This window comes from Neodiprion lecontei, chromosome 3, assembly GCF_021901455.1.
Source record: "Neodiprion lecontei isolate iyNeoLeco1 chromosome 3, iyNeoLeco1.1, whole genome shotgun sequence".
Classification (NCBI taxonomy): Eukaryota; Metazoa; Arthropoda; class Insecta; order Hymenoptera; family Diprionidae; genus Neodiprion; species Neodiprion lecontei.
In genome coordinates, this window is record NC_060262.1 from 38,817,919 (window position 1) to 38,842,170 (window position 24,252).

At 35.9% G+C, this 24,252-nt stretch overlaps 3 protein-coding genes and 1 long non-coding RNA gene across 26 annotated transcripts in view; 1 reads left to right on the forward strand and 3 right to left on the reverse strand.

Annotated features, from left to right (window-relative positions):
* The window catches only part of LOC107224179 (multidrug resistance-associated protein 1), a 31,944-nt gene extending 21,722 nt beyond the window's left edge, over window positions 1–10,222 (reverse strand). For 10 of the 12 annotated variants that reach the window (XM_015664139.2, XM_046735621.1, XM_046735626.1 and 7 more), the window contains exons 1-2: window positions 10,005–10,222; window positions 645–771 (exon numbers count right to left, since the gene is read on the reverse strand). In XM_015664139.2, the coding sequence (XP_015519625.1) occupies window positions 645–689 (45 nt within the window). In that variant the 5' untranslated portion in view covers window positions 690–771; window positions 10,005–10,222. Of the gene's footprint in view, window positions 1–644; window positions 772–896; window positions 916–9,615; window positions 9,678–10,004 lie in introns of those variants that run through there. The other 2 variants (XM_046735617.1, XM_046735618.1) reach the window with 2 other exon arrangements.
* Window positions 1,236–2,000, forward strand: LOC124293683. Its single transcript, XR_006903561.1, has 2 exons — window positions 1,236–1,636; window positions 1,744–2,000. It is a non-coding gene; the product is annotated as an uncharacterized LOC124293683 (long non-coding RNA).
* LOC124293682 (putative nuclease HARBI1) lies at window positions 1,989–4,129 on the reverse strand. Its single transcript, XM_046735627.1, has 4 exons — window positions 3,256–4,129; window positions 2,847–3,143; window positions 2,517–2,725; window positions 1,989–2,418 (listed from the first exon to the last, which is right to left on the reverse strand). The coding sequence occupies exons 1-4, from the start codon at window positions 3,520–3,522 to the stop codon at window positions 2,124–2,126; spliced, it is 1,068 nt and encodes a 355-aa protein (XP_046591583.1). The 5' UTR covers window positions 3,523–4,129; the 3' UTR covers window positions 1,989–2,123.
* A 3,233-nt stretch (window positions 10,223–13,455) lies between the features above and the next one.
* On the reverse strand, window positions 13,456–23,626 carry LOC107224180 (ral GTPase-activating protein subunit beta). 12 transcript variants are annotated; one of them, XM_046735211.1, is made up of 24 exons: window positions 23,473–23,626; window positions 22,737–23,157; window positions 22,328–22,354; window positions 22,006–22,220; window positions 21,516–21,699; window positions 21,066–21,326; window positions 20,255–20,440; window positions 19,700–19,804; window positions 19,464–19,604; window positions 19,116–19,354; window positions 18,760–18,990; window positions 18,510–18,663; window positions 18,318–18,425; window positions 17,543–17,644; window positions 17,209–17,349; window positions 17,089–17,103; window positions 16,735–16,895; window positions 16,477–16,650; window positions 15,987–16,396; window positions 15,464–15,875; window positions 15,004–15,316; window positions 14,493–14,756; window positions 14,005–14,254; window positions 13,456–13,662 (listed from the first exon to the last, which is right to left on the reverse strand). In XM_046735211.1, the coding sequence occupies exons 1-24, from the start codon at window positions 23,506–23,508 to the stop codon at window positions 13,545–13,547; spliced, it is 4,668 nt and encodes a 1,555-aa protein (XP_046591167.1). In that variant the 5' UTR covers window positions 23,509–23,626; the 3' UTR covers window positions 13,456–13,544. The 12 variants fall into 12 exon arrangements, with proteins under 12 accessions (XP_046591167.1, XP_046591163.1, XP_046591165.1 ...); XM_046735207.1 differs by having other exon boundaries at window positions 17,531–17,695; XM_046735209.1 differs by lacking the exon at window positions 23,473–23,626 and adding an exon at window positions 23,340–23,466.
* Window positions 23,627–24,252: the final 626 nt, after the last annotated feature.

Sequence of the window (24,252 nt, forward strand, 5' to 3'; positions counted from 1 at the left end):
CTTCACAAGCGACTAGTTTTTGTACTTTTAATTAAATCACTTTTATTACGGTGAATTCTTAAATAAATAACATGAATAGTCAATGAAATCAGAGTACAAATTACAATTTAACACAATTTCAAATGATATAACATCTAATTTGACTTTAACGTTTTGTATTTCGGTCATACCAGACACGACCTTTGACAAGTGCTAATATTCAATGAAACAAAAGACACAGAACGTCCAAGATCTAAATTAATGAATATAAATTAAATCAGTGTAAATATGTATAGATTAGAAGCAAAAAAAAAAAAAAATTACACAAAAAAAAAAAGAGTACTTTGCCACTTGCCGCAACTAGAGATGACCAGAAAGGAAGATTAAAAAGACAATGAGTGGATCATATAATGATATGGATAGAAGAGTGGATGTGTAAGTACAATGTATGTAAGTGGATGCATAAGTGAGGTTAAAGGACCCGTTTAGAAAGTCCATAATCTCAAATTTGTTGAATAACACACTGGGCTGTGTACGGATGGCGCGTTATGATGTAATCTTACTAGTAATAACCGGTGTCCGTTAGCCGAAAAACACATTGAGAAAGTGTTTCGATAAAAACGCTGTAAATATACGAAATGTTGTATTCCATTTAAAGTACTTACCCAAAACGCAGAGCCACAAAAGTTGTCCATCGAATGGTTTGACATGATGCCACATTTACTCCTAAGCCAGACGTTAACGGCGAATTTTACGTCGTTGTAACCTTACCATTCGTCCCTCTCGTCTATTCTGCAAAGCACAAAAATATTAACGTTTTAATTAACGAACTTGATCCTACACACCACAATGCGGGCTATCGTCATTGCTGATTGCACATGTCATACACAAGGGGGACGGGGACTACCGTTGCTAACCAATTCGATAGGAGAAAGTGTGCTTGGCGTTCCGCGAATAACGCTGACAATAGAGATGGCGTACTCACTTCGCATCTGCACACTTAAGGGTGCGTTCCAATATTGACTCCCAGTCACTCCCAGTGCTTTCAACAATCTCTTATCTTTTTTGCTCTGTCTCTGTGCTAGGGAGTTTTTAGCGCTGCCGGTTATTTTCGGAACACACCCTAGGCTTTGCCCAACGAATCGTCGCGGCAAGTGGTTTTCAAATTTTGGCCGATTTCTTTTTACGTCAATTTTCTGACACAAGTCGACACTAAGGCCCGTATTCATAGTCAGGTCTCAAGGCGATGCTTAAGACCGTCTTGGTGAAGATCGTCTTATTCGTTCAAGACCGTCTTGAGATGCTATGTATTCATAGTCGGAAAACAAGACGGTCTTCGTCAAGAATTTGGTCTCAAGCGCTAGCTTATTTCATTCAAGACCGTCTTGACGAAGACTGAGCTTGAGACGGTCTTATTCGACGTTCGGTTATGTTCGGAATATTTCCGATGTATCCCCCAATAAGATGCTCGGATTTTATTTCTCAGCCTGTGCAAGATATTCGTATAGGCATGCAGCTCTTGAGTATTTTTATAGTTTATGAACACAACAACGTTAGCGCCACGTAGAGGAACTAAAAAACGGGAACAAATCGCGTACAATTTTTTGTAGTGGGTGTATAGCTATAAAACGAAGAAGAAGAAAAAGAATTTTATAGTGTATGTTTATGTGTATATAATTTTTATATACACATATTTTAACCTATATCATTATGTAAATCTCTATACCGGTTACTGATAAATAAATTGTATTGATATGTTAAAAGGAATCCCGGTGCAGACTTGCAAAAAAATGCGCGTGAAAGGGACAACCTTTGATCTTCAAAGTTCAAAAGAGCAACTTTAGTTCTATTTACTGGGTGTATTTATAATGTACTGAATATTTTTACGTAGACAAATTTTCATAAGTATTATCGTAACTATAAGACTGACGCTTAGTACAATTACGTACATATCAGTATTTTCATGAGTAAGTGAGGGGTTTAAAAATAAAATGAGAACCAATGATAAGTTATGAGTAAAATATGTATTCTAATGTTAACTGTTTGTACAGATTAAATTCAATTTTATTAAATATTTGGAGTATATTCATTCTAAAATCAATTAGTCTTTACAATTAAATTAACTTGATATACATATATTTTGATTAAATGAATAACCGTTCGATTAGAGCTTCGCGTATTGCAAAACCCTCTCCAGGCTGCCAATGCGGTGCTTGAAGTGGCAATTCATCCGCTTCTTCTTCCTCGATGCGATTATCTTCCGGAAGAGCATTATCCAATGTTAGTGATAAATTGTGTAGTACGGCACAAGCTACAACAATTGTGGTAGAGCACAACAATTTGGTTCCCAAACCTCGGGATAGGCAAGGAAAACGTCGCTTCCAAACTCCAAATGTTCTTTCAACAATTTGCCTTGTTCTGCTTTGTACGTTGTTATACCTATCAAGATACCGACTTGGTTAATTCACACATGTATACTTTGTCAATTTTATGACTACTTATCGAAATCTAAAGTAATGCGATAATCTTTATCTTACCTTTGTTGAGCATCTGTAATTGGATTTGCCAGTGGAGTCAGCAGAAATGGCAAGCACGGATAGCCGGCATCTCCAACCAGGGTTCCAGTAAGTTGTCTCTCATGATACCGCATGTAAATTCGTGAATTTTGGAATATTTGACTGTCATGGTTACTTCCAGGCCATTCCGGAACCACATCCAAGAATTCCATATTGGGTCCGACAACTGCCTGTGGTATCATTTAAATTAAAAGTACCGATTTTCATAGAATAGTATTGTTTATTTGTATCCTAGATAAAATTAATTGCAACTTATGGTATTTGTAAACGGTTATCACCAACGCGACATACCTGTACATTGAGGGAAAAATATCCCTTACGATTCCTATAAACCTCCTGCAGGTCTGCAAATTTCGTATGACATAATCGAATGTGAGTGCAGTCGATAGCGCCATCAACGCCAGGTAAACCGATACCCTCCCTGCGTGCACCAAGTTGTCTGAATAGATCTCTGTTTGCGATCATAGCAGCTTCCGTACTAGGAAATTTGATAATTGCGTGAATCAATGATGCAATTTGAGCCGATACTCTGTGTATTATCCTCGATACTGTAGACTGCGATATAGTCATCAGATCTCCGTTGACGAGCTGTACAGTACAAAATGTATTAGCAATCATTTATTCCATGATCACAGGAAGCAATGAAATCACTTTATATTTTCAGTAGAATGTCAGGAATTATAATCACAATGATCCTTACTTGAAAGCTAGCGGTAGCGTAAAATCGTAGACATATTAATAATTGCATGACAGGTGGAATTGGTAGACCACGATTATTGGCACTGACTAAGGCAGCTTCAATTCTAGGTAGTATTCCGTACATAATACCATCCTTTGAAAATCGGAATCGCCGTTTGAACTCCTGCTCGGAATAAAACTCGAACGGGTTTTGACCATCTCTGATGTATCTCTTCGGAGCTCGCTGTACTTCACCCTCGTCTTCGTCATTCGGCCCAACGTTGACCATTGAACAATCATATTATTCATTTCTTCGATCTGATCGTAGAAATTAAACATATCTTGCATATTCGCCATGTCAGTAGAATTTCACTATTCACTTCACTTCACAAATTTTTCAAAGCGAATGCTCTCATAACCTCTACTTCAATTGCAAGTTTCCGTTGCTACCCTTTTACAGTAAATAATCCCGTCCCAGCTGCACTTTCCCAAACATTCCTTCACAATCTATTCCTGTTAATTTATATTGTTCGAATATAATATTTTCCAAACAATTCGTAATTATCAATTTCGTACGCATCAGAACAATTGAGTAATATTTAGGCAACAAGCATTTGCTTAAGTGCAGTCCGAACTCGACTTGACCAAGATACGTAAATAAGACTGCGTTAATTGACTATGAAACGTTGCGTGCTCAAGACCATGCTTATTTCAAATAAGACTGGACTATGCAACCTTGTAAGCACGCTTCGAATAAGACCGACTTGATGAAGACCGTCTTATTTGCCGCGTCTCAAGACCGTCTTGTTTGACGTCTATGGAACCAAACGCCATCTTAAGGCCTCGTATAAGACCGTCTTATTCGAGTCCGGTCTTAAGCACTGACTATGAATACCGGCCTAAGTGATTTTATCGGTCGGATCTAACGGAATAAGCGGGTTAATGAAACCCCCTTTATTACATTCCCGGTCAACGTTCTGTTTACGTAAAATTCACCTTCGCGAGTTCACTGTATTCAAATACTTACATTTTCTGTTCGGCCGACCGAGATGCCTGATTACAAGTACACGATACTAGCGGCACGTTGCGGCTCCATTCGCGAATATTTTCAAATATTTCTCGTGGGAAAACTATTGGTCAATATAACCATATACTCTCGGAACTTTTTTGTAGACCTCATCGAGACCTTGAAAACTCCTAAACATAAAATTCCTCTATCTGTAGAGTTTGGTCAGCATTCGCATCATCGTGTTCAGACTCGGCTTACAAATATCGTTATATCTACAAATCTATTGATCTGCTCAAAGCGAAATATAGCCTAAAACCTGATCGGACGTTATAGCTATTCGTAGAAAAAAAAACAATCAAAATCAATTCGGTAGTTCTGGAGTTATAAGCTAATATGCGGACGGACGGACAAGTCGAGAGACGTTGAGTTCTATCGTACATATTACAGAGAAAAAGAGAAGAGAAGAGAAGAAGAAGAAAAGAGATTAATAATTGATACTTGATGTATACATACTGCTCGTATATTCAAATAAAACTACTTCATATCATCTCACTTTGTGCTGATTACAATCCGCTCTCCCCTCCACTCTTCCTATTCCTATCAGTGAACAAGCGAATGTTAAAGTTATTTCGATTATACTTTAGGAGTCGTATATTTCTAAAATTACGGAAGACTTATAATTCTTATTCGAAAACAATTAATTGCGTTGTCAATAGACCTAATAGATAAAGAAATCCTTATAATTGCATTATCAACATGTCACTGCAATCGTTGCAGGCAATTCTTGATTAATTTCAGAATAAAAAAAACTTTTTACACAATACAATAATCGGCGACTATTGTCTGCAAAATTACGTACGTGTAATTTAAAAAACAAAGATCCCCTGACTGTCGAATTTATCAAAATAATCAAATACAATCACGGATACTGAAAAATACGTAATAACAGTCATAGTTTCTTTCTCTGTCATAATAAAGAACTGTAGTTGATTTATAGCTGTATCTGCTTCATACATAACATCACAGAAAGGTGATATCGAATACTCTGCGATACTGCGAAATTAAATTAAATAGGTCAATACTCAATAATATACATAATATGTGTGTAGTTGTTTATACCTTAGAATAAGTGTTCCAGGGGCGTGTTATTTTCTCGTCGTTTGTAATAAATCACATTTAAAAATAACCGAGTTATTCATTTACATATGCGGTTCACACGTATCATGGCCGTCGTCTTCGGTAAGACTGGGGGGAAATTTTTGTAACCTGTTACAGTTTAATTGCCGAACTTAGCGCAGGTATAAACTCTAACTGATGATTACTAAAAAAGTACAACAGTTGATTATCCCGGAACGCAGTTCTTCCCTGGTGAAAATGATTTCTAAGATTTTCTACGAATTTTTAAGGAAATTGAGACATTTCGTAAAATTCTGTACAAAAAATTTTTCTCGTACAAAATTGTAAATATTACATAGTTTCGAATAAAAAGTTGTAGATTTTCATGTAAGTTTGTATTTTTTCAGTAAAAAACTTACAAGATACAACAATTTTTAATGAAAATGAACAATTATTTACAAAAAACTATGCATGTTTACAATTTTGTACAAAACAATACCAAATATTCCAATTTCTGTAAACATCGGAAAATTTGAAGAAAAAAACAAAAAAAAAACCAACAACAATACGATAAACTAATTTCTTTTCGCCTGTCAAGTAAATACCGGCAACACACGACTTCTCATATAATAATAGAGAAGACGCTTCCCATTTCAAGACAATCATTAATTTAGACCGCGTTCATTGCTATGCGGCCCTCGGGACAACAATTGTCAATTTAACCCACAAATTGACTCTGAATGAAATGTTGCACACGCAAAGTGAACACAAGGAATCAACTGTGTGCACGTATAATACAGTGACGCAACCACGTGTTCATCAGTGTCGATTCCACTTGACAGTGGACACGTGGTACTACATACGTACTGCTATTGCTATGCATACGAGTTCGCGTGATAATTCTGATACATTTCTTTGTTTTTTTTAACGTTAACTGTCATCAGATTCGAAAATTATTGCATCATATACATATAACACTTACGCGGCCAGTCCGTTGAACTAGAAAAGTCGTTGAATGTTTCGAGAATATACATACTTTTACACACAGTTTATAGATATACTGTTTTTTGTAATTCTCTGGTAGAGTAAAAACAGAGTTTTCCTTAGGACAATTTACGCTGAAAAATACACTCTTTTATATTAAAAATAAAAAAAATAAAAAAATAAATAATACTGAATGATGGCAAAAAAAAAACTGTTTTACTATTACTGTTAACTGGTTTCCTATTATTCTAACTTTTTTTTTATAAATCACGCCCTAGTTTTGACTCGTTTTCTAGATATGCGATATTTTGTCTAATATCTCAAATCTTGTATGTGTAATTCCGCTGATAAAAACACACACACTTGAAAATGATTAAAATTAAATTCGAATGATTTAGAGGATATGTGATGTTTGTTTGTTACAGCAGAACGAATCTATGTATAATTACACATCACAATATAACTTCATTCCGGTTACACTGAGAATGATATTTTTCCGAATAACATTAAAAATATAGAAGTAAAGTTTAGGACCGCTGCATAAATGCAGAGTATGAAGAATGATTCACAGTTTTGTACATTATGTATAGTCCGTCCAATTGCTGCAACTGTGACACAACAATTACTAACCATGGTAACGAAGTAGGAAAAATTGTATACCTGAAAGCGTGAAAAAACACTTGTTCTACAATGCTTGAAAAATAATAAGACCGTTGGAATTACATGCAATCATAGAGTACACACGATATTACCCACAGTATAAATACTGTGAGGTATTATATTCCGTTATCAAGTGTGAAAAAATACGTGGAGGTATGTACAGTACATGTAGCATAACGCGATATGGTTCCACAATATTTTATCAGAAAAAATGCATAAACATTGTATATATGTACAGCAGCTTGGCTGATGACAAGAGATAAGATTAATCCGCATTTTGCTTGTCATGCTCAACGCGTATTGCCTCATATATGATGTTGAGTTACATGCAAGGAAATGTTTGACCGTTATTTCATACATTGAGAGAAATTTTTAATTCCGGTTACCGCTCAGTCTTTAACTATTTTCATTTTTTACCACAATCGAAAAATATAGTTCTAGGTACAAAATGAAAATTAGTTTTCCAGCTGTTACCAGAAAGTCTAGTATCCGTTACTGTTCTTTCTCATTACGATCACTGCTACTATATTTTCTTGCAACTGTTGCAAAAATTTAATGCTTGTGCAGCAATAAATTTATGTTAAGTCCTTATTTAACTAAAAAAATAGAGTATAAATAAACGAATAAACTGATTTTGCGTTACAAGTACCAAAAAAGGATCAGTAATAGTGCAAAATGGTTCGGCGTACCTCGTTTTTCGTATTTCCATCAATATTCGAACAGTTTTTTTAACGATACCTGTTTACTGAATTTTTCTAGTAACTACAACAAATGAAATTTTTCTCAGTGTACTCGATCACGAGGACTAGGGTTTGCATATTACGAAAATATGCTAGCTAGTGTGAATACTAGTTCGAACACATTCCTTGTACCCTTCAACAAGTAGGTACTTTCACTAGCTAGCTGAAAAAAAAATGACATTTATCGAGTAATTGTAAGACACGTGGTTCAATAAGAAATGAATTAATGTTGCTTCCTGAAATCAATATCGCCACCTCATGTTTCCAAGAGTTTAACGATACGTACGGACGCAGAGATTAATTAGGTGGATTTTACGATATTCGAATGAGATTTCGATATCACAGACCTGTGCAGTGGATCGATCGATGCAGCTCTAATTCTGAAACACCTTACGTCGCAAAATATGCAAACGCACGCTTGTAACAAACCATTTATACAAGCCATGCCATTGCCACACCGCACGAACAACAGTATACGAAGTTGAATACTGTCCTCATTTGTCCCCAATAAGCTACCCTATCGCATGACGGAGAAAGGTATAAAAGCCAACTGTATCGAATTACATTATGCTCCGATTTTTTTTAAATCAAATTATCGTTGTTACGATGTCAGATTTACTCAGTATGTACTCGTTGGAAAATTATTCAGTGTATGAATTTCAAATCTATTATGTAATATGCGTTCGATTGAATTCGAATTTCCTTGGGTATGACACAGTATAATCGATTGTCTGCATGGTACCCGTTTTCAAAACTACTAAAACAGATGGCTCATAGCGTCGAAAGTTGACGTATCCCTAGACACGGTAAATATTGGAATTTCTAATTTCTAAAAAGAATTTGTCAAGATTCATAATTGTAACGATCATTGTCGCGGACTTTTAACCCCGTTAGCAAACTACAAGTTTCCGGACGCTTCTTATCGTTAAAATGTATATTGTTCGAAACAACAAAGGAAGCATATAACAATGATTCACGTTAGAGTTAAAATAAACTGTATGATCGTAAACCTGGAGCTTGATTCGCTTCAACTATTATCAGTCATGCTGTATTCCAGCAAGCCTGCGTACTTGTTGTTCACGGTTTGAACCCGCATTCACAATCGTTTCATCTTTTTAATTGCAATGTGCGTCTGATATAAATAATTTCTGTTGCCATTCTGATCAATGTATTTCATTAATCTAAGTGATTCGGAATAAATTGTTCAAAGTCTGATACAGTGGTATTTTTTTCTGATATTTAGTAAATTATTTTTTAAATAAATCAATAATAAACTACAATTGTTTACCACAAAAACCACATTGCATCCGCAATTAAACGTATATGTGTTTCGTATTATATGTACTTTGAAATATATATTATTCATGATAAAGGTACGATGAAGCGGAATAATCAATAAAAATGAATTGGCACAGATTATAAATTGTAGATAGGTAGATGAGTAGGTATATTTAAACAATTGAAGTATATTAAATTCATCACCGTCAAAGTTTTCGTTATAAATCATCGGAAATATGATATTTCGGCGATAATTTAAACTCAACAGAGGATCTATTCGATCGTCAAGTTTTTTCATATGTGAACTGTGATGTTGTATTTTATATAAATCATGGAAAATCGAGTAATCCGTGGGATATTTCTTATCAGTTATGATATTGCTATACACACACAATGGGGCAAGATAAAATTTTGCGTAAATACGTGATACTGCACTTTACGTACCAACGATATCTGTGCCTCCGGAAAATGATTAACAAGTATCGCGTGGACTGAAAATCATTCAGAAGTATTTTTACGATTTATAGGTACTTGTAACAAAATGTAAGCCGTGTGCTAAATCCGATCGATAAAAAAAATGTATAATACAACTTACCGTTCCTTCGCACAAACACTGTATAATTACAGTCTCGGCACTTCAGCGGCGGAATAAAATCGCTATATCCGAAGAAGTTTGATAAAAACGTAAAGAGGGATGTGCAAGAAAGAATTACACTATAAATATGTATATTATGCCCTGCGCAACTTCAATGCAATAATACACGTTCGGTACATATTACATATTGTGTTATGGTTTTACTCTGAACTTTGAAGATAAAATCCTCAGGATTGTACCGTTATTTACGAATATATAAACTGTGGTGTAGGATAAATCAGGCACAGTTCAATATATCCCTGGGTTAATAATTTCAACGCAATCCGGAGTCTAAAATTTGTCAAGCACTGAACTGAGCTTTAAAGGTTTTTTTTTTTTTCTTCACTTACGTGCTGGGTTTTAATCCGCAGTGTACTCAACGTTTCGTAATTCGCGAAAGATTGTCGATAACTTTTTATAATATCATTGGGTAAACTAAAATTTGTTGCCATGTGTATTGAGCACAGATGTTCTTAATTCGTTATAACTTTGCACGCTTGAATTATCGCACGAGTTCGTAAGAGCCGCGCCAAGCCGCTCGTTCGCTGGCTGTTCACCGACTAACAATGAATACATTGACTATCGTCACTCGACACTAATTGTACAAGGAGGGATATATCCGTCAGTGAATGTACCGTACGCAACAAGTCGTGGTAGCGATCAATGTGAAATTCGAACGTTACGTAGATCATTTGTCAATATCCGTGTTTCTGCAGGCGCGTCCGAGAAATATATGTGCAATGGACAAATAATTGTAGTATCCATAAATTTGATTCTAAATAAATAAATAACTAAAATACGTTGAATCTTTCTTCATAAAATCATTACTCTGTGTACCAAAAATTTATTATAGCTTATTATATCCAGTATTTTCGCAGGATTAATTAATGATTGGTCTCCGTAAGTCGGTTTTCAGATTTAAATATACTAGCTGTTTATAATACTGTGTTTTAACAGCGTGATTGATATGAGAGGTGATGGAGCATTGAACTAAACGATTGTCATATATACACCGAACCGATATATTGTATTTGTGAAATGTCAATGATTTCATAACATTACCGACATAAAAATCTTTAAAGATTTATACGTTCGTCGTCTGTTACGCTGTAAATGATTTCGAATTGAATCAAATCAAAAGGAATCACCTCATTCACTTCATTCATCGGAAGATTAGCGCTTCCCGTTTTTGTCATTCATCGGTTTACGATTACAACATAGCTCCTACCTCATCAGATCACGTGATGATCATATACGTTACTTTGATAGATAAAAAATTTTAAAAATCAATTGTCACAGAGTTGAGGTAGATTTCAAAGGACAGGCAATCAATAATTTAAGCTCCCGTTTTCTATTGTACTAATCGATAGTCAAAATATATTGAGAGTTTCTCTTTTCGTATACAGGAAATGAAAGAAGCTGTATCTACACTAATTTCCCGGCAATTAGTTGTTGATGCGTGCAGCCTACAGCGCGACTGTGTTTATACAATATACTATCTATGATGTGATGCGATAAAGTTTTGCAGCAGAGTCTCAACTCGCACGTAAATATAGAATTATAGCAGTACTGTAAATCTGTTGGTGAAATTACAGCTGTTTCACGGTTTGTAATCTTGATGCAAAGTCGCCAAGGTTGATACAAATATACAAATAAAATTCCTAAATTAAATATGTTCGGCTATTTTAGTATTATAATCATGTTTGCGTCATCACTCGCGTTATGTCACGAACAAGTATAAATTAATACCTGTTGCTGACATGAATTAGTTTAAAACGGCGATTCTGCTAGGCGTATAAAAAGAGATCCCGTTAGTCGTCGGACCGTTGAGAATGACTTGCAATTATTGTCAACGAACGGGGCATTCTCTTTTTGCTACTTTATTGGAACAACTGTGATTGTTTACAATTGTTCTCGGGCATATCAGCTCTCCTGACAACAAAGAAACCCCCGAATTCACGAACGTCCGTTAAACGCTATAACGACCCGTTATAATCTTTTATTTTCGCTGTTATTTATACCTTATGAAACGTATAATAACCAGCGTAAATTTGACAGTCAACAACAATAACGACAGAAAATTATAATGGGCCGTCATATATTAAGCCCGCTAAACGTGTGAATTTAACAGTCAACAACAATAAAAATTGCCTTGTAAATAATAGATAATTTTTTCAAGCTGCGGCACTCCATTTGCGCAAAAATCAGTCGTTATTATACACTAGAACGGTACAATACATCAATTTTGCCTCGGAAAGTGCAAAATTTGTATGCATACATAAAGATGTTTGATTATGTACGTAAACATAGGTATGAAGTATAGATGTATAATTGTTAGAAGACGTGGTTCTTATGAAGTGAAGATCATTCACAATATGCCCAACGGCAAGGTCAAGAAAAGAAGACAATTCAATAGAAGGATCTTCGCCTTGTTGAGTCACACGGACAACTTCTGGCGAGTTTTAACATACGTTACACATCCGATATGTATGTATAACGTGCAAATATATGCCAAATATCGATATATGTAGGTACACTATAGTTGATAAATGACGTAAACTATACATGTTGGTATAATACATTTTGATTCCTACTAGGATTGACCAAGGATATAGGAGATTCACCGAAATATATTTGGTAGAATTTCAAAAGAATAATGAACTTTTAACCAATACTGAAATTTTACTGAAAACTCCGGGGGAATTTGTTGAGTTTTGCAGCGAGTAAATTTTACCAAGTAGTTTTTATAAGTCTATAATAAATCAAGTGAACAGTGCTTTTGATCAAATGTTCTCTCCAGACACTTCGAGAGAATAATTCATTCCCGTTTTAAAATATGCAAATGAATACGATGAATGTGTTGATATGTGTATGTACAAGTTAGCCTAAAATAAAGGAGTATTGATTTTTCTGTTCTATTTTTTTTTCGCAATATCACTTTCTATGTATGCCTTCGCATCATGTTCTTAGACTAATAGTCACACTTTTCCAAAGAAGAATATACTTGTGTACACATTTCAGCTTACAAAACATCCGAAAAATACTGAATAAAAATTCTTTGTCATTCGTAGGAGAAATAATTTATTATGATATATAAACAAAGATTGTCGTAATACTTTCTTGTATTTTTTACATATTAATAAATACAAATAGCTATTTATAATTCAACTATATATATATCCTTGATTCATGATATTATATACGCGAGTCTCAAACTCCATATGTTCTACTAGTTGACGGAATGCTGATGATAATATTAAACAAGTAATATTAAAATGCATAATACATTAGTACCAAGTATGTATGAAAAACATGAAGATAATACTATAAGATTTCAAAACCTTGATGGAAATATTATATCGACATTTTTCTCAAATCTTTTCCAAAAGAAGAAAAATATTTACTAATAGAGTTGCTTCGAAAAATAAACTATTGTGTGATAAACTGCATAACTAGAAGCAGCCGTTAAACAAGTGATTAGTCTGATAACATGTAACATTCGACAATCACGTCGATACAAAAGAGATTCATTTATAACTAGATTAATTAAGACCTCATTACTTTTTTCATACATGCAATCAGTGCCATTATTATATATCATATATTATATAAACACCGTTTGCATTAATAAGACCACAGTATTGTTATCACATGATGCAGAAATGTGTGAGCTGGATTTCATACATTCGTGATCTATTGTTCGCGGAATTTTTCATTTTGCTAACTGAAATGAAGAGATTGATATTCTTGTCTATATATTCTCGAGTTGAAAGTTCAGATCCTAACTGGGTTTGCTGTTGGCTGTAATCAGGGAGCTGTAATATGTTGTGGATATCGGTATTGTTGCAGCAAAAGTACTAATAGAGACAATAAACTGTTTTTTTTTTTTTTTAATTTTGAGGACTGCTGAACAAAAATGTTAACAATTCGGGCTGACTAAGGTTGCATCGGTATTTTTGAACCATGTCTTGGACCTTCAATCGTCTGCGAACATGCGGTGGGTGATAGCTGAAAGAATAGTAATTAAAAACTCATTATATAAATTCTTCTTTTGAAGTTTGAAAATTTGGTAACAATTTCATTCTCTTCACTTTAGACTCTAAAAATTTACGTAAAAAAGCAAATTACATATATTGGTTCCATAAAGTTTGAATATCGAGCGTTTCGTGGTCACATATTTTGTATATCATACATAATTAATTGCTGGATAATCACAAGCCAGAAAAATGCATTATTTTCGTTGAGGCAAAAACTTTTTTACTAGCATTAGTTGTACATATACATTCAAAATTACCTCTTAACTAAAATTTGAACAGTCATCTGTGTGCTTCATTTTTGAAAAACACTTACCTATCATTGTCCAGCCTTCTTCGACGTCCCATATTTAAAGCGGTTTGTCTGACTAATGTGCCCAACACCCGTCGAGACAGCACCATGCCATCAACCAATGGAGTAGCTAAATTTATTCTAGATACAGGGCCTTGTAGTCTTACTCTCATCAAACCACTCGACAGTGAATGTAAAAAAATGACTTGAACGTCAGAAGGCCTTACACCATTGGAATGCTCGAGACCAGTATGAGTGCAAGATAGAAGGTCAGCTGCAGTAAGTGTTCAGATTGTTATTGATTAGCTGTACATTTATAACAATGCATAAAAATGGGTGACGGACACATACATTCAATTGTGCTTGATAATTGAAAGGTTAATAAACTAGTCGATTTACTTTCATCAAATGTTCAGTTTAAGGTTCTATTTTCACCTCACAATAACTATTTAACGTTGAATAGGAATTGCCCTTTGATGTAACGAGTGGACGAAGATTTATTGTTCACTTACCGATTGGAAATTGCAAGTGATCTTCTAAGCTCTCTAGCCAAACAACTAATATTCTTGTATCAGTTTGCATAGGGAGACTGTGCTTCGTGCTTCTTCTAGGTTTAATTGGATCCCCACTTGATGTGCTGGATGGACCAGAGCCTGGTAAACTGGGAGGCTGTTTGTCAAGGTCTAACGACATAGTTCGAGAATTTTGACTTCCTGACTGATTAACCGAATACGAACGGGTTCCAGCACTTTCACTAACGCTTCGCTCGAACCAAGCTAGAATGAAAATTTTTGCCACAAATAGGATCAGAGAATTTGGTAAAGCAAAACTGAAACAAAGAAACAAAATTATACCAATCAAAAAAATATGGGCATGGCTAAAACATATTTCAAAAAATCTTTGAGAATTACCACAGAGTATTTTCATATCTCACATCATTGTTTAAAAATTTGTTGAGTATCATTGAGGTGCTACAATGAAACTAAAAAAGTAAATAATCCAAGTCATGTGTATTTGCATTACCTTGGCCACCGCTTATATCGCTATTATAATTAGACTCATCAATGGAATCGGAGCTCATGTTCCCCATCAAATGTGTCGGCACTATAAACGCCACTTCTGAGCTCACATCAGCCCAGTATAAAATATGCGTGTCGCCATTATACAAAGCACCGCCATGATCGCTATGAGCCGGTTGCGGTACAGTAACTGGAATTGTAGCACGCCACGATGTAGAGACATGTCCTGTCCATCCTGCATGAGATGACACTGAGACTGGCCAGCCAAGTGAACTCAGGAACTCCAAAAAATGTGGAGATACGCTCGTTTCATGTAGCTGTTGCGTATAATTTATCGACAAAAAGAGATGATATCAGTTTCAGGTGTAGGTTCAAAAATCAACCCCTCAAGTATTCATTTGGCTCCATTGAATTCTTCATTCAAATCTGTACATACTGTAAAAGTGGACAAGAATCGAACTCACCACATTAGAGAGTATTTCTTCAGCAGATTTTTGACCAGCTCGAACGTAAAATACGTGTACTGTGTCGCAGGTTCTCGGACTTGTGTGGTCCAAACTTTCCAAGTCTGTGCAGAATCCAGGCATTGACGGATCCAAAGCTGTGAGCCCGCTGGTGGTAGAATTTTCGTTGTCATTTTGGTCTAAATTCAAGAATCCAAAATGGCTGAGGAACAATCTGGCTGTTTGAAATTCGTGACAAATTTTTGGCGGGGTACATTCTTCAATCTTGTCATCTGCGTTTCGAGCCAAATCATTACTGGACTTTGATTCCAGATTGATTTGTCTCTCCAGTAATTGTGACAAAAGATGATGCTCGTTTTTTACTGTATCATTATCATTCATTACTGCATCCAAGCTTGGTATTGACTCATCCCTATTATATCCACAATCAAGAATATCAATAATTAACTTGATGCCAAATCAACAGCCTCAATTCTTGTTCAATCATTTGAATAACTGTTACTGCATGTCAATATCTACTTACACTCTACAATGTGGAATGCGATCAACATTATCAGGGAAAAATCTCGGCTTATAATCTGGTCTTGGTGTAGCCTCGGCCAAAGGCAATGGGCGCCCAGGATTTGAGTTCATACTTCTCACGCTGGATTTATGCCTGGGTAAATGTCTAAGTTGCATTGTCCACGCATGTCGACCGAATGGACCTCTTATTAACACTGTAACAGTAGGTTGTGGATCCTGATCATTCCCTAACGGCTCTTCTAGCAGAGCTAGCATCGTAGCATTTTCAGCTACAAAGTAACGGAATCGTTCAACTGCAGCTTGTCGAGCTACGCGGCCGCCCGTCCAGCTGTTACAGTGACGAAGTAGCAAAACCTCGTCAAGTAGGGAAGAAAGAGATTGTGCTCCACAGGCACTTGGAAAATATCCTACCTGATTGTAGAATTATTGAAATTAAAATATTTAACTAACATGATCGTTCGTTTACAGACTTCATTCCGAATAGAACTTACCTGTTCTAATATAATTGTCAGGAGTGCATCAGCTGCGTCTCTAACTCGCATTGATGCTGGTTTTAATTCTTTTTCATCTTTCATTTTAATTGGTTCTCCTGGCTTACCAATGCTCTTGGTACCAGACACACCTAATTCAACTACTTCCAAAACTGTTGTAAGACAATCCTTGTCCTGTAAATGTTTATCGTTATTAGTAACCAATTCAGCTGGCATAAATAAGAAATCATTCAAACGTCTTGATTGTCTTGTACAAACTTGTAATAATTGTGGGTGAGCAGATAACCATGTGGTTAGACAAGTGAACGCTGCGACAATAGATGAATGCAAGTCCTTAGAATGAGCTGGTGGTGGTCGCCAACATTGGTAAGTGATATAATCACACAACCATTTTACTGCTCGTTTACACTCAAGAGCATCTATGACAATATGTTGTTATGAGGTTTTGAACAACTTATTCAAATTATTTCTAGGACATTCTTTATACTATGATATTTTCAATATTTCTAATATTCCTAAAAACTCAAAAACTTTTTTACTGAAGAACTGATAGAGCGTGATGGGAGCTAATTGCTTTTTGGGCATTACACAAAACATAATTGGAAGTCCAACCTGTTAGCTTCCGAGCTGCTTGACATATGTAATGTTGTTTTGATTAGTCATGATGTTTTAGTACGAAACAATCGCAAATCTCTTGTTATAGTACAACATAGAATAAACCGAAATATTTACCTGTCTCTCGAATATGCGTCCTTGCTAAACCTGCTAGCAATTCTAATGCTGCTAATGAAATGTTCAAGTCTGTTTTCCATGATGATATTAATCTGTGACATACCAAGTATGTGGCTCTTACAAAAAGAGCATGTGCAGAATCTGTAACAAAATCAGTATACGAATTTAGCCTGAAAGTTCCTTTGATGAACGTTTTGCATGGATGTGGTAGATAAACAGTCAAATACGTTTACAATTGGTGATATTAACGTCAAGATTAAATTACATTTTGGACAATCGGTGAGAGCACAACAATTCAGTACTGCAGTACAGAAATAATTACCAAAGTATTTACCAAAGGCAGAGTTTTCCTCTTGAAGTGTGACAATATCAGAGCCATCTCCAAGTGAACGTAGATCACTGGAAATGCTTACTTGACTTGTTGAATCACTGGCGACTATCAAGCAGGTGATGATGGTACAATGGTGAATGCGCAACGGAACACAACCCAAAATAAAAATGAGAAACAACACGTCACAGAAGCGTGAGAAGCAATCAAAGATAAAATGGTGATTGTTACGACAAAACTAAAGTTTTAAGAGCAGGTGTTTGTGTTGCAAAATCAAATGCAAATTTCACACCGTAGCAAACCTGTTCTCTTACGGTCGATACAAATTATCGCAAGCTAAAAATTACAATAAAACGAGATGCTTGCAGGTTAAACTTGTGATTAGTGTGCAAGACCGCCATTATTGAAAATATACCACGTTTCGATGAAAACGAAAATGGTACAATTAGCCAAATTCATTTGTATAACAAATCGAAATTGAGAATCACTGTTCATGTATATTGTTGAATTTACTCTTTGAACCCTGCGAGTTGTAGCATACTTTATTTTAAAAAATATTGTGCTTTGAGCAAACTGATTAACTTTTCAATTAGTACATGCTATTTATCAAACGAAACAGTGCGAAGGCTCAGTTACAACGTGGCAATCAATAACAATGAAATTTTGTTCTGCTTGAAAAATTCGGAAAAAAGTGTGTCTTTCTTAAAAAAAATAATATCCCAAATAATAATTACTGTTAATTCAATCGTAATAACAACTGATTCCTTAGACGTCTTATTACCTGATGATAGCAAATTAGTTGTAGTATCACTGGTGATTGTATCAGGTTGAGTTACTTGTTCAACCTCTTCAGCAGCTGCCGAGTCTTGTACGCTCAACATCAACCCCCCTGTAATAACAGTGAAAAATGAAAAACATCTTTGCAGAAAGAGAAGAGTTGGATAAAACTTGTCAACTAATATCTCAATCATACCTAAGAGCATGTGTGTGTTTAAGGGATCAGATTCGACCTGTAATGCATTTATTAGCAAGTTCATGAGTCTGGGTTTTAATTGTACAAACGTCACTGGATTCTTCTCCTGATTGATTATCGCTGTTAAAGACGGTAACTCCTTGATAGGTAAGTTCTAGATTAAAAAAAAAAAATACACATAAGCCAAAATATAACTTTTACAGAAACCATTGAAATCATTGATTCACCAACAAACGGATGTTACCATTACCTGTAGATTTAGCGGAAGTGTCAGCATAGATATCAGCAGATGTATGGAAGCTCTTCTCAATTCGATTCTGGACACAGCATTTGACTTTAATTTCAGTTCCTTTTCTGGTAGCACAATTTCCAAAGCAGATATAACAGCTGGCACCAATACTTGTACACCGTCAAGATCAAGACGAAATAAGTCTGCTGAATTTAACAAAATACTGGCCAAAGTTTCTCCACATTCTCGTGTCTAAAAAATGTAAAATGAACGTTTCATCATTTCAGAATAGCGTAGTGTAAATTGCTGATAAAAGTTTGCCCATCTGAATACACGATTGTTGAGATCCAAGAGAAAAGACGATTATTTGCGATTACCTCGTTTATTTTAAGGCCGTGATACATAGCTTGATAGAATCTAGCTAAATAAACTGGCAAAATTTCTTCCCCAGTCTTCTTTGCACAAAATATCCTGCAAAGTGCTCCCATAGCTTCGGCTCTACCTGATTCATAACGGTCAATACCAAGCGATGGTGGGATTTCACTAGTTGTTTCTTGCAATGAACTTGGTCCATCGACAAGAACTGATGATGGACGCTTTGAAGCACCTGATGGCTCTGTAATAATTTTACAAATTATAGGTATCTGTTAACTGACTTGGATGCAAATTCAAAAATATTTCAACCTATTTGCAGATTGATATAAAATTTGAAAATGAACGCTTACGAGGCAAATTTTGTGACCATCCATCTGTGCCTATAAAAGCTGCTTCGAAAAGCCATTCTCCAAACAAATGTAATATACTGTTACATTTTGGCCTTCCTGGTGCTAAGGGAGGCCTGATGTCTTGGCCTAGCGATGTTACAGCTAAAAAGGTAAGATTTTAACATGATTTTCAACATTTTTCTCATCTAAAGTTCCATTCCATTATAGCAGCTTCTTACAACCTCATTTAGCCTTACACGTTATGCTCGAAGTTGATGAGGGGCCAGAGTTGGGGGTCGATGCAGGCGGGTTGCTAGATATGCGACTTGTTGTTAATCCAATTAGAGAAGCTTTTGGGATTCCTGATCAATAAAATTAAGCACATGATGATAAGTTGTAAATATATGATTTTTTTTTAAGAAGCACTTCAGTTAGCTATAACAGATTTTCCGAAATCCTATAAATATTTTGCATAAGAGTCGTCAAAAGTTTGGTAAAAACTGAGGCATATGCTGAGATGGTAAATGTGCCAATAAATGGAATTTCCTAACCATCTTGTGTAACAGAATAGCAACGTGCAAAGACAAGTTTCATACTAGTGATGCATTGTGCTAACAAGTAAATTGTATTCAGGAAGCTGCTCTCATAGGTTTATAGATATTATTTGTATGTATAACTGTAAAATACAAAGTAATTTCGCAGATCTCATAGGTTCAAAGGTATTGCATCTTGCGCTATTACATCATGAATGAGATAAATGCAGGAGTTGGTGTAAGAATTGTAGTGGTAAATCAGTGCACTAATAATAATACCCTTAGTAACAGCAGAAGGTGTGACACTGAAACTTTTGGCCAGTCTTCGCTGTGTTGGTGGTGTGGGGGAGGGCTGTGGCTGATCTTTACCGCCAGCTTTATCTCCCGCCACACCACCACCTCCGCCACTTGCAGATGCAACACTAGTGATGCAACACTCCTCCCAGCAGCAAGCCTGTGATACCCCTGGAACATTCGCATTGCCATGCGACCACAACCAAAAAGTAGAAAAGGTTGCGAAAGTGCTGGATTTGGCGTTGATAGCGATGTAAGTGGTATGTGATATTTGAATTTGAATAAGACTTTACAATGTAATATGTACATTTAATTTATACTTTGTAATAAATTTTTTTTTTAATCTGTAATACACTGAGAAATTGAACAAAAACAGAATATACAGACTAATTTCACAAAAGATATCAAGTTTTCATCAAGGTGTTATCTAGTTGGTATGTATCGACACATTTCTAATGAATCAAAGGATTTCACTAACGCCTCCCCCATACATATAAATATGAAAAACGTGCTTCAAACCACCCACATTTGTATAAGTGAACAGAGAAACAACTGTAGCCACTACCGCTTTGACAAACAGTAATGAAATGGAGACCCAGCTTCTTAGCTTGAATTATTATCGTATTTTATGGAATGGGAAATATTGCTGTTGAATTATTGATACGTACAGTTCGAAAATTGTACAAATATTTGAAAGCTTTTATGAAGATATAACGAAATTCATTAATGTGGTAAATTTTATGATATATACACATGATATTACAAATATAATCATAATGTCGGGGATTCTACTCACCCAAAAAAGCATCAACTTGACCAGCAATACCTTTGATAGCCTTTAGAAATATTTGTGGTAAGCCCTGTAAGCAGGGATGCTGGCATGGATCAACCACGTTTTGACTAGCAATAGCGTACTGCAAAAATGCTTGTGTTTGAGATACTACAGCTGGTCTGCACAAATCTACTGGATCGCCAACAGTTCGTAGTAATCTGTACCACGATTGTGCCACTGCTTCATCAGACATTGTTTGAGGTACCAGGTGTGCGTCTTCGTCACCTAGTTTGTATCATTATGTTCAAAACTCTGACAATTCATACGTTAATGTTAGTAAAATTTAATTAGAGTTTCATTATTTCACATTTTCGAACAAGAAAAAGTAGTAATCTCGTTGATCAGTCCAAATGTAGGACACTAGAGTTAAGAGGATCTCGGCAAGCAGATGGTTCTTAATCTGAAACTACTTACTGATTTTTAATTCTGGAAACATTGGACCGTACATAACTTGCAGTAATTTTGCGGTCAGAGCTAAACAAACACGATTCCATTGCTCTACCAGAGCTAATCTATGACGCCATCGTAAACACGATTCTCGTAATGTGCGCCACAGTGGAGGAGATGGAAAATTGCGTTCACAGGCGACGAGCCATACCTGAAACAAAGTGACATTCTCCATACATGAATTGGTCTGAAATAAACGAGATTGAAGATAGCAGCCAGAATTAGCAGCCAAACATTCTAATGTTCATTCGAATAATGTAACGAAGACCGAAAATCAAATTTTTGTTAAATACCTTTAATCTGTAATACTTTTATAGGATTATGAGAATAAAACTGAACTGCATTTTTCTATTTCCGAAAAGTTTAATACGTTTGGCTGTGAATTCTAGCTGCTAGCTTCAGCTTCACTAATTTTAAATGCTTGTTATTTTTCTCAAAAGCATTGAGTAATTTTTACCTCCAACAATACACCAAGAACTCTTTCACATAGCTGTTCACCTGCATCCTCTCTAACAGCAGGTGGCGCTAATAAAGCATCGTTTATTCCTATTAAAAACAATAATAAGCTTTCCCATGTTTCTCTCTCCAAAGTTGCAGGTCCTCTTGCGACTTGCTGGAGAGTTCTGAGCACCCTGTGACATAGCACAGCTTGTCTATTTATTGTGTCAGCCCCTGCAAAAGAGTGTAACAAATTGTTATACAACAAAAAATGAAGAAAATACTCAAGATACCTAAGATATTGAAAGACAAGTGCAGAAAGTGTTAGTTTAGTCCTTTACCTAAATCCTGGTACAAAAATGGCCAGACTATGGACAAGAAATATAGAAAAAATTGGTTAGTCTATTGATAAGGGTTACGTAAGACAATAAACAATTGGTACAGTTTTGTCAAAGGAACAAAAATAGTCGCAAAATTACTCAAACTGAGCCTTAAAAGTTATTTTGTTCCCATTGTAAGTTGATACAAAATAACTTCAACTAACTAACTAATAGAACTTTAAAACAGACAAATGATTCTAAAACTGTGCTTAGATTATTTTCTAAAAGACTTATATGTTGTAATTATAAATTAATTATTATTAAACTGATCAGTAATATTGTATTAACTTGAAAGACATTCTTGTTATTACAATCTCACCAACTGAACTAACAACAAAAACAACAAAAAACAGTGTTAAACATATCTTACCTTCTCCCTTTCTTGGTACAAATAAATTATGGAAGTGGCTGATTATTTTACGTGCATAAAAATTTGGGTCCTCGACAATGGGTCTTGGTACAGAAATTTTTGGCGATGAATACAGAGCAGATAGCCATTCGCAATAGACATTAACACAGTCTCTGACAGTATCATGCTCCGCCAATGGCAACGAAAGTCCGAAGCAAATGACTTCCATACACCACTGAACTTCTCGATCCGTAGTCAACGGGCTGTGCTCAGCTGCCTGTGTTATGCCAAGATTAGTAGCTAGCTGACGAACGATCGAGAGCGCTACTTCTCGTCCAGCTACAGGGTGGAATTTTTTTAAAACGCTCTGGCTGTCCTCTGAGCCATTCTGAACCAGTGTGCTCAGGGAGGCCCATTCTGAATACATTCCTCCTCCAGAATCCTGTGCAGAGGTAAGGTTACGATATGAAAATAAAAACATGGTTATTAAACTCTGAAACGCATATATGCGATGTCGTGATATTTAATTTTCTACGAGAATATCGTTCGGCCGTAATTTCTCCATTGTTAAAAGACATCATTAACCTTTCGTTTGCTATCTCCGACGATTATTTAATAATTTACCGAGATCGAGTTTCTTGGCCCAGTCATTATTGAGGTTATACATGCAACTTTGACAAGTGTCGGGCTTTGCATCAACGATAGCCTACGTGTCAAACGTAATATCGAATGCTGGACTGTGAGGCGTATAAGTTACCTTGAGATTAACCCTGTTGAATACGCCTAAATTCATAGATTACCATGCGCAAGTATGACGTACGATTGGAAAGGAATAATTAATTAACTTCCTACTCTGACCTGTCAAACTCAGCCAGAAAACTTCGAATATAGCTCGTGTAGCTGAAAAGCTGGTAGTAGCAACGCAAACCTAATCCGAAATCCATCCACCTAGCGGTAATTTGGCAAAAGTAACTCTGCGCGCAATGCGCATGCGCACTAGCTGATTTGCTTCATGGGTATTAACAAAACTACGAGCCTAGAATAGAAACAAACTACGAGTGTGGGCGAGTTATCAAAGATAGGTGTAAATGATGAAACAGATTTTTGGTCATACAAATTTAATCCGAACAATCAACTCTTTGTAATGAAAAAAATGAGAAAACCTGTGGACGTCCAATAAATAAATGAACCAAACAAATCTGATCATTAATCATTTTAAGTGAACTACGCATAAGACTCTGGGTTGAGAACCAGTATTTGAGAACACAATTTTGGCTTTCTTGTTACATTAGCTTTATTCAAGGGAGGACGGGTAACTGAATGATTGGTACACCTGGATGTATCACGGATAATGAGTTATCGTTTATTGAAGAGTTCAGAGGTAAGTATCACGCGGTTCTTTTTGCCACCGCTCTGGCTGAGTGTAACAGGTCTTGCTTTCTTGGGCGCGCGCGCGTGGTGAGTTCTCGAACGATCATTCGTCGCAGAGACGGAACGTCAGCGTCTGCTTACGCTGCCGCTTACGATCTGGGGCGCT

Bases quoted from the DNA above. Each gene is read 5' to 3' on its own strand.
- LOC124293682 (XM_046735627.1), bottom strand. From the start codon at position 3,522: ATGGTCAACGTTGGGCCGAATGACGAAGACGAGGGTGAAGTACAGCGA. The intron at 2,726-2,846 runs GTATGTCGCGTT...ATGATACCACAG, and splicing joins ATTTTTCCCTCAATGTACAG to GCAGTTGTCGGACCCAATAT. The intron at 2,419-2,516 runs GTAAGATAAAGA...GTATCTTGATAG, and splicing joins ATTACAGATGCTCAACAAAG to GTATAACAACGTACAAAGCA.
- LOC107224180 (XM_046735203.1), bottom strand. From the start codon at position 23,411: ATGCAAAGCCCGACACTTGTCAAAGTTGCATGTATAACCTCAATAATG. The intron at 18,426-18,509 runs GTATGATTGAGA...CTGTTATTACAG, and splicing joins AAACACACACATGCTCTTAG to GGGGGTTGATGTTGAGCGTA. The intron at 15,876-15,986 runs GTAAGTAGATAT...TGGATATAATAG, and splicing joins CGCATTCCACATTGTAGAGT to GGATGAGTCAATACCAAGCT.